Source organism: Salvia miltiorrhiza, chromosome 3 (assembly GCF_028751815.1).
Source record: "Salvia miltiorrhiza cultivar Shanhuang (shh) chromosome 3, IMPLAD_Smil_shh, whole genome shotgun sequence".
Taxonomy (NCBI): Eukaryota; Viridiplantae; Streptophyta; class Magnoliopsida; order Lamiales; family Lamiaceae; genus Salvia; species Salvia miltiorrhiza.
Genome location: NC_080389.1, coordinates 37,014,841 through 37,029,453, shown reverse-complemented (window position 1 = coordinate 37,029,453; position 14,613 = coordinate 37,014,841). Strand labels below are relative to the sequence as shown.

The 14,613-nt window shown below is 35.7% G+C and overlaps 1 protein-coding gene across 1 annotated transcript; it reads left to right on the top strand.

Moving 5' to 3' along the window:
- Nucleotides 1–10,572: 10,572 nt before the first annotated feature.
- LOC131016540 (phosphoinositide phospholipase C 2-like) lies at nucleotides 10,573–14,175 on the top strand. Its single transcript, XM_057945253.1, has 8 exons — nucleotides 10,573–10,982; nucleotides 11,509–11,705; nucleotides 11,780–11,915; nucleotides 11,990–12,426; nucleotides 12,610–12,727; nucleotides 13,288–13,440; nucleotides 13,502–13,588; nucleotides 13,670–14,175. Exons 1-8 carry the CDS (start codon nucleotides 10,662–10,664, stop codon nucleotides 13,961–13,963), a joined length of 1,743 nt encoding a protein of 580 aa, XP_057801236.1. The 5' UTR covers nucleotides 10,573–10,661; the 3' UTR covers nucleotides 13,964–14,175.
- The last annotated feature ends 438 nt before the right edge of the window (nucleotides 14,176–14,613 follow it).

The following is a 14,613-nucleotide window of genomic DNA, read 5'->3' as shown; positions in this document are numbered from 1 at the left end:
GAATACACCTGTGGGCTATTTTTCGCAATCAAAACAAACTTAACCAATTTCCAGTTAGAAAACAGGTTTTAAACTGATGCTGAAGATACTTCAGTAGATTGATGACTCAACTAGAAACACCTCTAAGTTGACTTGCAATAGAACAAGGACATCCTAGCGATGGTAAGTTGACCCAATGTCATCTCTCAAGGAAGATTTTTAAGGGCTTTTAATTATGTCACTAAAAAGCAGTAAACGTTGGATTATTAACTAAAACTTGGAAAGTAAATTTACGTGAATTAAACTTAACTAGGCGAAAAGGAATTATTAACTAATGCTTGTAAATTAAACTTAACTAAAAACTTAATCTTAAAATTATCTAGGCGTGAAACTATTAAACCCTATGCAAGAATTAAATGAACTTAAAGTAAAGAATTAACTAGGCAAATTAAATTTAAATAACTTTAATTAAAATCTTCTAATCTAATCTAACTAGGCAGAAACTAAATTGCATAATTTAAAGAAAGCATCATAAAAACGCATAAACTAAATTTGCAGAATTTAGAGAAAGCATAAGTAAAAGCAAATAAATAAACTTGATTAAAGAAATACCGTAAATTCGTCTCGAGAAGTAATCTGTCACGTAATCACAACTCTAAATGAAAACTAATCTAAAACATGAATTGGAAGAACATAAATCGAAACTAACTAAGAAAGCAATAAAAACCTAACTTTGGCTGACTAGGCGTGAACTCAAAATTAGGGCAAAAGACGTTAGTTCTTTGATGCAAAACAAAGCCCTTATTTATAGACTTCTCCTCAAAGTTGCCATCCAAAGCTGGACTCCTAAAGGTAATAGAATCATGTATGATAAGGTAACTCCAGCTGGCGTGTTCTTCAAGAAATCTCCTCCTAGCGAGAACTAACAATTCTGCACGTTCAGCTCTAAAAAGGGCAGTGCAGAGCTGAAAGTCAGCTCTGGAATATTAGCTCTGGCGAGAGTAACTCTGCTCTGGAAGGTGAACTCTGATGATTATGCTCGGGAAAGGTAGTCAGCTCTGGCGAGATAGGCAGAGCTGAAAAGTCAGCTCTGGCGAGATAGGCAGAGCTCGCAGCTCAGCTCTGGCGAGATGGGCAGAGCTCGCAGCTCAGCTCTGGCGAGATGGACAGAGCTGGAAAGTCAGCTCTGGCGAGATGGGCAGAGCTCGCAGCTCAGCTCTGGCGAGAGAGCTACGCTCACAGCTCAGCTCTTGCGACAGAGCTATGCTCGCAGCTCAGCTCTGGCGACAGAGCTATGCTCGCAGCTCAGCTCTGGCGACAGAGCTATGCTCGCAGCTCAGCTCTGGCGACAGAGCTATGCTCGAAGCTCAGCTCTGGCGACAGAGTTATGCTCGCAGCTCAGCTTTGGCGACAGAGCTATGCTAAAAACGACATTCTTAGTCCAAAAATCTCCAAAATTGCAATCTTCCATCTATAAAACCTAAATCTCCTGCAAAGCATAAAACAACACATAAAACGCACCAATTTCCAGAAGATTATCTTAAGATTAAGCTCATACAAACCCCAAAATTTAGCACAATTAAGCATAAATCAATTGACATCAGTCGAGCGATTGAGCTTAACTGATGTCCATGTAAGGCTTCATTCTATAGTTTGTAAAACAGAGTAGAGTTATTAATGGCTCTGACTATCAGTTAAGTCGTCAGTAGGATTAATAACTCGGCAGCGCAATTTAAACTTAGTGCGAATAGCTTTTAGAAAATGTTTGTCACTTGTAAAATCTTTGGTTATACTTTTCAGTTAATCCAGTTCAGTTGAAAACAATTAAGCACAAATAAAGAAAATACCTGAAAGCAAGTAAAGAACACAAGGATTTTTAATGTGGTTCAGAGACATCTGTCCTACATCCACAACCAGATTATTTGTCTGACAAACATTCTGGGCTTATGCTTTAGAGGTGCATAGCAAACCTACCAATCCACCCTGAATTGGATTTAACACTTAGCACGTCCTGACACTGTCGTGCCCACTCGGCTAATGCTAAGGTAATTGGAGCCAGCACCTTTAAGCTGAACTCCCTCTTGGCTTTCTGGGTGCCAAGAAAATCGAACGGTTTAGTTTTGAACCGGTACTAAACCACAACCAACAACAGTTTAGTTTTCTGGTACTAAACAACAACCACTTGGCTTGACTGGTGCTAAGGAAACATTTGTTTAGTTTCTTGGTACTAAACAACCATTCAAACACACTTTCCTCTTCTTTGAAAAAGAGGTTTGAACACTTCCAACTTAGATTACTGAGAACAGGCTCTCAAATAATCTATACTAGGCTAATGATACAACATGAGGTGCCAAGTTGCCGAAGCTCGGCGTGAGACTTCGGGCAAATGATATTTGTATTTTCCTATGCCCTTCAATTAAGGTTAGTATTAATGGCAAGTAATAGGGTCGAACCCATAGGGAATCGGTGTATCACAGTACTCGTGTCACAAGCTTTATATTTGGTTGCCCGTCTCTAGGCAAATGTGTCACTTGCCAACCTGTGGCCAAAATAGAATGGAAATCTATCTATGGGCAACATGTAAATGCTGAAATAGAAAACACAAGATAATAGTCAGCAATAAAAGGAACCCGGTGTGGGCATAGTCTTGGTAGGATATGGGATAATTCTTTCGGTCATAGGTTCAAGGATTTTCATTGTGCGGTCTCATCTTTGGTTATGGACAGTAGTCAATAGGCTGGGCCCCTTTTTTTACTCGTCACGTGCGCAGCCTACCCCATCTTCATCTATGCCCTCCCATGTGGTTGACGGACCCAAATGACGATCACCTTTCCCACATTTGCCGCACTATGTGGAACCGGATTTCTCCATTAATGGTTCCACTTGTTGCTTGTAATTTGGTTATGCCCAGAGCGTCACCGTCCACTTGAAACTCCAAGTTTGGCCAAGTTGTATTGGCATCAGGCCAAATGCTTCGGGAATGTGACTGCACAATTCCTGTGCCCGTTTTAACCTCACGAATTATAATTATCCTACATCAACCTTAACTAGCCCATACCGGGCAAAGGAACTTAGCTACTCATAAACATAAAAATAAAAGCAAAGTAAGTGAAGAAAAACATACTTGAATTGAAAGTTGTCTAGGCGTAAATCAAACAAAGTACTTGCCGGCACCAACCCCGGTCATAGACAAACAAAATATAAAACTGAAAAGTAAAGTGGCCTGTGGCCATGTATCTGCCTCACAGTCATTCAAAAAATGAACAAAAACTAGGAAACGTTATTAAAGGAAAGTGGCCGCGTAGGGGGTCGGCCTGGAACAGTACACCGCCAGACTTCAACTCTCAGGGTCGTTGAACTCTGACCTCGCTGAACTCTTTCCTCTGGGCAGGTGCATCCATATTTATAGAGAATGCATGGGCTAGGGCTTGGCCCAGAACAGGCGGCGGCTGGGCTAGGGTTTTCATGGTTGGTTCTTTCCTTCCATGGCGTGCCCTAGGATCTGCAGAGCCTCTGGTATGGCAATGAATCTCGACTGTGAAAGGTGAGTGGATCTTCCTTTTCTGGACCCGAGGGGCAGATTCTTCTGCCTGTGCCTATTCACTCCAGTTGTGCCCAACTTCAACTTCTCTCTTGGCCTCCTTTCCTTTGCCTTCAATCCCTTGGTTTCTGCTCATGTGGCTTCTTCCGGGCCTCCTGCCCAAACACGACCCGATCCCGCGCAGTACTCGATGTGGGCACAGAATGGTCTGTGCCCTTGTTTGTAGTCGGGTACTTGCCTCTTTCGCAGAATGGAGTCGGTTTCCTCCTTATGCCTCCTGCACACTTCCTGTGCCCAAAACATGCCCTCCCAGGCACAAGCACACACAAAAACATGTAAAAAGACACGATCTAAACCTAAAAAACAGACACAGAAATAGCACAAAAAATGGGCTCGTCACTAGTCTATTAAGAGAGTTTTGATAATCAGCTAGACTGATTTTACAACGATAATCAGCTAGACTGATTTTACAACGATAATCAGCTAGACTGATTTTACAACGATGATTTACTCTCTTCTTCGATTCGAAATTTGTCTATCTATGGAAATGTTGGCTCTTTAATTCGACAGAGCTTCAACGTATGTCTTCGAATCGGTCATCCCCAGATTGAAGGTTTTCCTTGAGCTCTATTTATAGGCGAAGTCTTGAATAGATCTGTTGGAGAGATGGTCTTCAGGATTTCTGCCGTTGTGAGATATTATGTACTTTGGGCTGAGGCTTCAATCTGCTTTGCTCCTAGCTAATTGGTTAAGAGTTTGAGTCATCTTTGTCCTAAGAGCATGGTGCGTCAGTACTTTGGCACCAAAACGGAAGGTTGGTATGCTGGAAAGGACGATCTTCAAATATGATGCATTTAATGCTGTTGTAGGAGCATTTAATGTGAATCTCTGAGCTTCAGTCCAAAGTAGAAGATTGACTGATAAGGCTTGACACATCAGTTGTTCAGTCGTTAACTTCAGTACAGTTGTCCTTTGTATCACCAGCACCTTTTCTCTGTTGTTCAGTCTTCAGTTGAGCTTTGATCTTCAAGGTCTTTAGTCTTCAGTTTCTTCGGTCTTTGACGTCGAGAAACTACAGCTATTAGTTACCTTCATTTTAGTCAAAAGATTGAACTCAACAGTTGAGTTCAAGCATGAAGACTGGAGAAACTAAGTCTAAGGATTTTGGGATCATCAAAACTGGAGTCGGATATTTCTTCTATTTTCCAACAGGCGCGGATGGAATGGAATTGGCGAGTCATCTGGTAGGGGGAACGAGGGAGTGTGGAGATCAAGTGTGGTAAGGGGGGGAAGTAAGATAGAAGAAAGAGGTTAGGAGTGGTACCTCTAAGAAAAGATTGGGAAGTTCCGGGCTTGATGCAGACATGGGATCTCCTACTCGTAAGATTTCGCGTCGAGATATTGATAATGACTTGGCAACAACAGCGGTGGTTGCGAAGCAGCACCGCCGAGCCCAATGAATTGTGTTGTGTGGAATGCTCGGGGCTTGGACACGCCACGACATTCCATAATCTGCATCGACTGATGATCGGAGTTGGAGCTTTTACAAGGTCACAAGCCACTTTACATTTCAGTTTTATCTTTTTATTTGCTTTGCCTGGAATTGGAGCCAGCAAGGATTGCATTTAACTTTTGCCCGACAACTAGTAATCAAGTATGTTTAATTTCTAACTTTGCTTTGCCTTTACTTACGTATTTATGAGTAGTTAATTATATACACTTGGTATGGGCTAAGTTGATGTTGGGTATGGGGTAAACAAATTTGTGAGGTTAAAACGAGTTAAATAATTATGCAATATGTTCTTAAAGCATTAGGTCAGATTCCAATACAATCTAGGCAAACCTGGTGCCTTATTCGGCCGGTAATGCTCTGGGTAAGACCAGATTATAAGCAATACGTGGGCACAAGTTTGGAGGATTCCTACTCCACATCGTGCGGCTGATGCGAGTGGTGGTAGTATGCCTTTGGCATGCCTGTGACCATTTGAGTCCAACAAGCCACAAAGCGTTCTGGGCACACCCGCACAATATGAAGGGTGTACACCTCCATCCAATATGAAGGGCGTGGATGAGGGCTGGGTGAGTTCGTACACATGACAACTTATAGGGGCACAACTCACTGATCAAACGGCCCATAACCAAATACATGAAGGCACAATGAAAATCTTTGTATCGATGACCAAATACAAAATTATAAACTCTTTTTTTGAAGCGGTAAATTATACTCCCTCCGTCCCGCTCCAAATGTCCCCTTACTTTTGGGCACGGTGATTAAGAAATGGGTATAAAGTAAATAAAGTTGGTATAAAGTAGATAAAGTGGGTTGGTGAAAATTGTTTAAATATTAAATATAGAGAGTGTGTATTGCCAAAAAAGGTATGGGACATTTGGAGTGGGACACCCCATTATGGAAAGTGGGATATTTGGAGTGGGACGGAGGGAGTAATTTTTTTTAAATGCAAATATCACTTAATGGTGATTTTGTCATGCAATTTAACGATAAATTATTATTCAAAATTAATATATATATATATATATATATATATATATATCTTCTTAAAATATAAAATATAAACAATTTTTCAGTCCTTAGATCATCAAAATCTACGGTTGATTCATAACCCTGTTGGATGAATTCGTAAAATATATATATAAAATGCCATTCTCTTTTCATTGCCAACAAGAAATGTAATGATTTTTTATTAAGGGTTAATAGCCAGAAAATACACGAACTTTCATCGGAATTGCATATTACACACGACCTTTAAAAATAGCCCCATAATACACCACCTTTTATTTTTAGTCGCAAATTGCACCTTTGAAGTACCCAATCGTGATGCAATTTGCGACTAAATTAAAATGTGGTGTATTATGGGGCTATTTTTGAAGGTCGTGTGCAATATGCAATTCCGATGAAAGTTCGTGTATTTTCTGGCTATTAACCCTTTTATTAACAAAAAAAAAACCGTAAAGATTTTTGGCAATATTGCCAACAAGAAAATATAATGATTTTTTGTTTTAAATTTAGGTCATGCATGTTAAAATAAATAGATTTATGTATGTTGAGAAGATTTATGCATGTTGTTCTATTCATATCACTAATTTAATTCACAGTATAAATTAGTCAAAATTCTTATTAAAAATATAAAAATATTTAATGGAATTAATCTTTCTAATATATATATATATATATATATATATAATTGATATATTAAGATTATAAAATAAAATATATATAAAGAATGTCTTTTTATGTTAAAATAGTAATAATTTTTTATATTTGATCCAAATTAATTTTTTTTATAATAAATTAATAATATTAAATAAAAAATTTAAAAGTCAGTCATGGGATGAAATTGATTGTACCTAAGATTAATAGATCCTATTTACTTCCAACGAATTGCAGAACATTTACAGTGCACGAACATCCATAAATTATAGCCTATGGATGTACAAGGAAAATGAAACAAAGCATTAATTTGTATATAAGCTGACAGCCAATGAATTGCAACGACTCTTTATATTTTCTTTTAATTGGTAGGGGGCTCTTTGTATGATAGCTAACTTGGTGCCATCTTTTCCCATTTAATATTATTTGGCCTCTTGCTTCATTTCCTGTCACGCCAAATAAAACAAAATCGTTCTTGTTGGTCACATTTTCCTTTTCTATGTTTAATTTAATACTTCATTCATCCATGAAAGAACTTCCTAGAAGAGAGTGACACGGGTTTTAAGAAAAAATATTATTAAGTGTATTGAGAGTGAATAAAAGGTAGTTGAGTGTATTGAGAGTTGTGAAAAGGTGTTATAATTAATATTGAGAGTTGTGAAAAGTGAAAAGTAAGAGGATTATAAGTGGTGGGGTATAGTCTAAAAATAGGTAGAAAGTTCTTTTGTGGACGTACCAAAAAAAAAAGATATGAAGTTCTTTCGTGAACTCATGTTATTCAACATATCAACAACAAATAACGCCTTTATTTTCTCCATTCCTTTTTTTTTATGACGAAGATAAATTTGGACCGTGCAATAGAAAATTTTGACTAAACAAGTTTTGTAGGTCCAATAATGGCTTCTTTTTTCTCAATTTATTTGAAAAGTTGTTTTCATCTTCACTGTTACCACTTATCCAAAGTTGCAACTTAGTGTAGAAAACAATAGTACATGTACCAGTTAATTATATGATTCTTTAAGGATCTTGACTTAATTTGTTCTTAAATAGTGCAATCAGTATATTTAGAATAAAGATTATCACATAAATCGGGACCAATTTTGCCCCACTTCTTAAGTCGATTAACAAAAGTTGAAATTTTATACTTCGTTTATCAGCCAACGCAATGAGTTCATAAACGAGCTAATTATTTAAATATTCACGAATATTGATTTGTTTTACAAAATGTTTTAAATACTATTATTATCTAATTCATTTATAGTATAATATACACTAAGATACTTAATTCGCTCAGTTTTTAGTATCCATTTGAGAGTGATACAAATCTATATAATATATAAAAGAGGAGTTTTTCCCTCCATCTTTTCCCTCTCTTTTTCTCTCTCTTCTTCCATCAATTTTTTCTTTTAGTTTTTCATAATTTAATTCTTTTGTAAATATTGTCAAATTTAATTCATGATTTTTTTTCAATATGCACCTTAAATTTAATACTATTGTATAAAAACATCAAAAATAAATTTAAAATGAATATGTTATGAAAATTTTAAAATATTTTATTTTCTCTCTTTTCATTAGATATTTTATTTTCTCTCTTTTCATTAAAATTTTATAACTTTTTATTTATGTTTGTATATGAAAATATTTATTATGACGCGTAACTCTATAATAATAATGTGCAAATGCTAATTTTTGTTATTGAATAATTTTTATTATACTTCATGCAAAGTTGTTAATATAATTTTTAAATTCAAGATTTTATTGAATAATTGACGTGAATTATTTTATTTTATTTTATTTTATTTTTAAAATATATTTTATATTTATTTATATTTATTTAAATATATCATTAATTTCGATGTTCGTCGTGCATCGCACGAGTGGACGTTCTAGTTTTAATAAAATGATTGAGTGTGTTGTGAGTTGAATAAGAGTTTCATATTTTATGTGAATGTTAAAATAATTAAAGTGAAATAAAAGTCTCATCTACTTTTATTAAAAATAAATACTACTAAAATATGAAACGACGAAAAAAAAACAAAAATCGAATGCTAAAAGTTGGGATACGAGAGTAAAATTCAACAATTCACTACAAATCAAAAAATCAGGATAAAGCAAGATAGTCCATAAATATTCGGAATGCAAACCTATGCTTCCATTCTGACTTGTGATTGGACGTTCACTTTGTCATCTTTATATTAAAAACTCAATGAAAGCACTAAAAATAAATGACTTGTTACTTTTGACTAATTCCAACGTGAGTCACGAGGTACTCAAAGCTACATATCACCACAACAAATACGTATAATTCCAAATTTTTGGTCTTCAAATGTACTATCAGGAAATGCATACCAAGAAAGTGAAAATTCTACTACTTATTTTATAAATATGAAAAATTTGCAAAATTATATAGTAATTTTTAAAAAATTAAATAAGAGTAAATTTTGTACGTTGTACAATATGACAACACAAATTTATTTCCGATATAGACATTTATTTAGGATAACTATTTTCAGAATAGATACCTTTTGGAATACAGAGTATATTTATCTACGATTTCATTATCACACATAATTTCATTGTCTATCATACTATTCCCAACATGTCATGATCGAAACAAAGCAAAGGTAGACAGGGAAATGCAGCATCTTGGTTCTTGCCTTTTGTCTTGATTACGGCTGTCATTGCATTTTATCCTTCTAGGGGTGGATAATATAATAAGGTAAATATTTATCATTGAGAATCATATTTTATTTTATTATTTTAAATAATAATATATTTATCTCACTCTTCATATTACAAAAGCCTTTTAACCAAATACATAAAAGATGATATAAAATTATAGGGTTAATTGCCTATAAATACACAAACTATACCTAAATTTTGGTTTTTAACCAAATCTATTTTTCTCATCAAAAAATACATAAACTTTTAATTTTTTGAAATTTGACATGACCCCAAAAGTTTGTTGGCCAATAACTTGATTGACTGAATTATGATGGCCAATCTGAAGGTACAGTTGGAAAGCTATTGACGTTGCCTTTGAATGATACTTATATTGTTGGGTTTTGGTAACCGGAAGAGGTCGAATAAAGAAAAAATATAGAATTTCGTGACCTCGACTTTAATGCCATTTTTTTTATCACTTCTGGTTATCAAAACCCAACAATATAAACATCATTAGAAAGATAACATTAAGAGCTTTCTAACGGTACCTCGGATTGCCCATCAGAATTCAGACAATCAATTTATTAGCCGACGAACTTTCGGCTCCGGTCAAATTCCAAAAATATAAAAATTTATGTATTTTTTGACAAAAAAATAGATTTGATCAAAACCCAAAATTTGAATATAGTTTGTGTATTTATAAACAATTAACCCAAAATTATAACAATTTGTCCCAAATATAAAATTATACTCCTACATTGCCTATTGCCCAAAATTTTATGCAACATATTCGAGTTTTATATTACATAAAAAGCAAACAAAGTATAAAGGGATAAATATAAGAGTTCAAAGTAAACACACATTTAATACATACTTACTATTATGATTTTTCTAATATATATTTATAATACATTTTCTTCTAGTTTTGTACCATGACCTTGAAATCGAACACCTGGGAGTTGGATGAAATTATTCCAATATTCTGTTTGCAAAAGTCTAACATGATAGAGATTGTGTTTTTGCAATGGTTGAATCAAGATGCAAATTAAACTGCTCTTCATTTAAACTAATCTCGAGATAATTAGGTCGTTAATTGAGATCATTTGGTCCTAATCAGGAACTCCTACGTGGAAGTATTTAGTGACTTTGACTTAATTAATATTAAATAATCACATAAAATAGTTTAAGCAGGGTATAATTCAACATGTCGGTAGAGTATAAAAATACTGTAATAAACCTCATCAATCTTAAATTTTGTGGTATAAAGCATTCTCTTTTGAGCAAAAGGTGCAAGAAAAAAGAAGGAAGATGTCGAAGCAAACATACAGAGTGTGTTTATGTTTCAAGAGGCGATTTCGGATGAAAGAGGCCGAAGTGCCTCGCGATGTGGACGAGCTCTTCGCGAGCTATTCGGAAAATGGGTCAATGAGTGTGGATCATCTGCATCGATTCTTGAAGGAAGTTCAAGGTGAGGAGAAGCTCACTCGGGAAGATGCTGAAGCTTTAATGGAGTCTTTCCTTAGCGAACACAAGCACAAGAACGTTTTTCAGCGTAGAACTCTTTACATCAAAGACTTTTTCCGGTTTCTGCTCAGTGGGATCAATGCTCCTCTCCCTCTTCCTCCCAAGGTAGTACTATTTCATCTGAAACGCACATGGGAATATACATGTTTCCTTTTTTGATGGATTTTGCATGATGAGTGATGTCTCTGCAAGATGCTTGAGCTGTTTGGATGAGCTGATCATGTTGTTGTTGCAAGGTTTTGTAAGTGGTTAATTAGCTCATTTTTATGCAAGATCCATAATTTGTTTTGCTTATTTTTTGGTTATGTAAGATTCTTGAGCCCTTTCTTTCTGCAAAATCACAAGATGTTTGATGTTTGTCCACGCTAATGCAAGATCAAAAGATGATTTCTGCATATGTTTATGCGAGATCATGTAATTCTGTTTTCTGCCTATGTTTCTGCAAGATCACAAGATGTTCCTCCATTTTATGCAAGATCTTGACTTGTTTTGCCTGTGTTTCTGTAAAATGACAACATCTGTCGTTGTTTTTGTAAGATCACAAGTAGTTTGCTAATCTCTCTGCAAGATGATACAAATTTGTGTAAAAATTTCCCCAAAATTCCAAGTGAAATTTGGTGATTTGTGTTAGGTGCACCAAGATATGAACTGCCCTTTATCACATTACTTCATCTACACGGGCCACAATTCCTACTTAACTGGGAACCAAATCAGCAGTGATTCTAGTGAAGAGCCAATCATCGAAGCCCTCAAACGAGGAGTTCGTGTGATCGAGCTAGACATGTGGCCGAATTCCAGCAAAGACGACGTTCATATAATGCACGGAGGGTATGCAAGAATCAATCTCTCACTTGAGCTTTCTCTCACACTCTCCATCTAACACAAGCATTTCCCTTAGGCAGGACTCTAACGAGCCCGGTGAAACTCATCAATTGCTTGAAAGCAATACGAGAGCACGCTTTCGTCGCCTCAGACTACCCTGTGATCATCACGCTAGAAGACCACCTCAATCAAGAACTTCAAGCCATTGTAGCAAAAGTGAGTTTTTGTTACCTCTCTCCCCTGTAGTTTTCATCCTTATCACATTGCTAAAATGCTTTGTCATATTTCAGATGGTGCATGAGACATTCCAAGATGTGCTAGTGTGTTCATCATCGGATACATTTCACGATTTCCCCTCTCCTCAGTCGTTGAAGGGGCGTGTTGTGATCTCGACCAAGCCACCAAAAGAGTATCTCGAGACAAAAGAAGGGGAAGATGGCAGCGTGAGAGTGTATAAATCATCGGAGGAAGTGGGATGGGGGAAAGAAATCTCGGATTTGGCAATGAAGGTAGAGAGAGGGGGTGATGAGTGTGAGGAAGAGGTAGAAGATCCGAGCCAGAGTCAGCAGCCACCTGAATACAAGAACTTGATCGCCATCCGCGCAGAGAAGATGAAGGGAGGCATCAAGTCTTGGCTGAGAGTGAGTTCTCAGAAGGCTCATCGCGTAAGCTTGAACGAAGAGAAGCTCGAGAACGCTGTCCTAACTCATGGAACTGAGATTGTTAGGTGAGTTTCAGTCATGGCTAATCCACTTACTACATTCGATTACTTTGTCATTACAACTCTTTCTTTGGTCTGTATGTGTGTGTTTTCTCATTTCTAATGTAGTACTAATGAAACATAGTGCATTTGTTATTAGTTGTCTCATGCAACTCTTTGTGTGTGTGTATTTCATATTTGTTGTTGAAGATTCAATGAGAGGAATTTGATGAGAGTGTATCCCAAGGCAACGAGGTTAGACTCATCAAACTACAATCCCTTAATAGGGTGGATGCATGGAGTTCAGATGGTTGCATTCAACATGCAGGTCAGTGCTGCTGTCATTGTAATAAATAAATAAATAAATCTCCTTTTTATGCCTCATTTTCTATAAAAAAGAATTAAGAATTTCATTATATATTTATCATTCCTCATTTTCAATCCAAGAAAAGATACTATTATCATGAGGTATTGTGTGATAATATTATCTTTCCTTAGAGTGAAAATGAGAAATAAGAAATGGTGAAATTCATTTTAGTAAAAGTGAGGGATAAGAATGAACAAAAGGAGAGAATTTTTTTATATCCTTCATTTCCTTGTGACAAATTTACAACCCAAGTGAGTAAACACTGAGTTTTTAATTATGGTGTGTAATCTTTTAATGAATAATGGCAGAAAACAAGTATTTTCCACTCTTTTTTATCTTTTTCACGTGTTCAATAGAGTATATATAATTTTCCCCGTGTGATATAGAGAACATGGGATAAAAACGATGGCAACTAATAAAATGTGATTAAATTTCTCATCTTTTACTATCTTTCATTTTCTCATGATAAATTTACAACCAAATTCAGACATCCTTAGTGAAAAATGGAGTTGTGTTTGTAGGGTCATGGGAGGTCGCTTTGGTTGATGCAAGGGATGTTCAGAGCAAATGGAGGATGTGGTTATGTGAAGAAGCCCGATTTCCTTCTCAAGAAGGAGACTAGTGGTGAAGTATTCGATCCCAATAAGCGTCTCCCCGTCAAGAAGACGCTCAAGGTACATTTCTTCGTTTATGTCCGGTGGAAGAACTGCTCATTAATTCAACTCTCTCGAACAGGTGAAAGTGTACTTGGGAGAAGGTTGGAACCTCGATTTTCATCGTACACATTTTGATTTTTTCTCGCCTCCCGACTTCTACGTCAAGGTATACCCAAAATGGCCTAAAACATTAATTTATGGTAGATAGAAAAAAATTAAATAAATGTGAAAGCGCTTGAAAATGCAGATAGGAATTGCTGGAGTGGGTTGTGATTCGAGTATGAAAAAGACTAAGACAATTCAAGACAACTGGACGCCTGTTTGGAACGAAGAATTCGAGTTCCCGTTGAGAGTGCCAGAGCTGGCATTGCTGAGAGTTGAAGTCCATGAATATGACATATCGGATAAAGATGATTTTGGAGGGCAAACATGCCTTCCCGTTTGGGAGCTGAAGAGAGGGATTCGAGCCGTGGCGCTGCATGATTGGAAGGGAGACAAGTATAAGTCTGTTAGGTTGCTTATGAGGTTCGAGTTTGTTTGAAGTGTGATTTGCTTACGAGGCTCTCTCTCTACCTTGGTTATAAATTTGGATCCTATTTCTTATGTGAAAGACTGGTTTTATATGATCCTATAGTGAGATCTGTTTCTATTTGCCTTTTGTTTTTTTCTGAGTGAAATGTGTTTAGTTTGTCTTTTACAAATATTACATATACTTTTGTTTTTGCGCCGACTTATGTTACAGTCTTTGTCTCATCTGATGTCCTCTTATATCATGACCTATCTTCCCACTCCTTCTCTTACAAGCGTTTCTATTTTTTAGCACATGTACCACTCTTCATTTCTTTAGCACATGTACCACTCTTTCCTCTGTCCCAAAATATAGTGTGTACCACGTGTACCACTCTTCATTTCTTTATATTTATAAATTATTTTTTATTTCATTTTAATTTATTATGCTTTTATATATTATAAAGATAATTAATAAGGGTTCACTCATCCATTTAGGGTTCATAATTATTTTTTATATTTATTTGAATTAATAATAGATTATTTGGGTTCATTAATTCAAAGTTAGGGTATATAATTTTTTAAATTTTAATTTTTCAATGATAAATACTAATTAGAGTTTATAATAATATAATAATTTTTATTTTTATAAAAAACAATTTATAAAATAAAGAAATGAAGAGT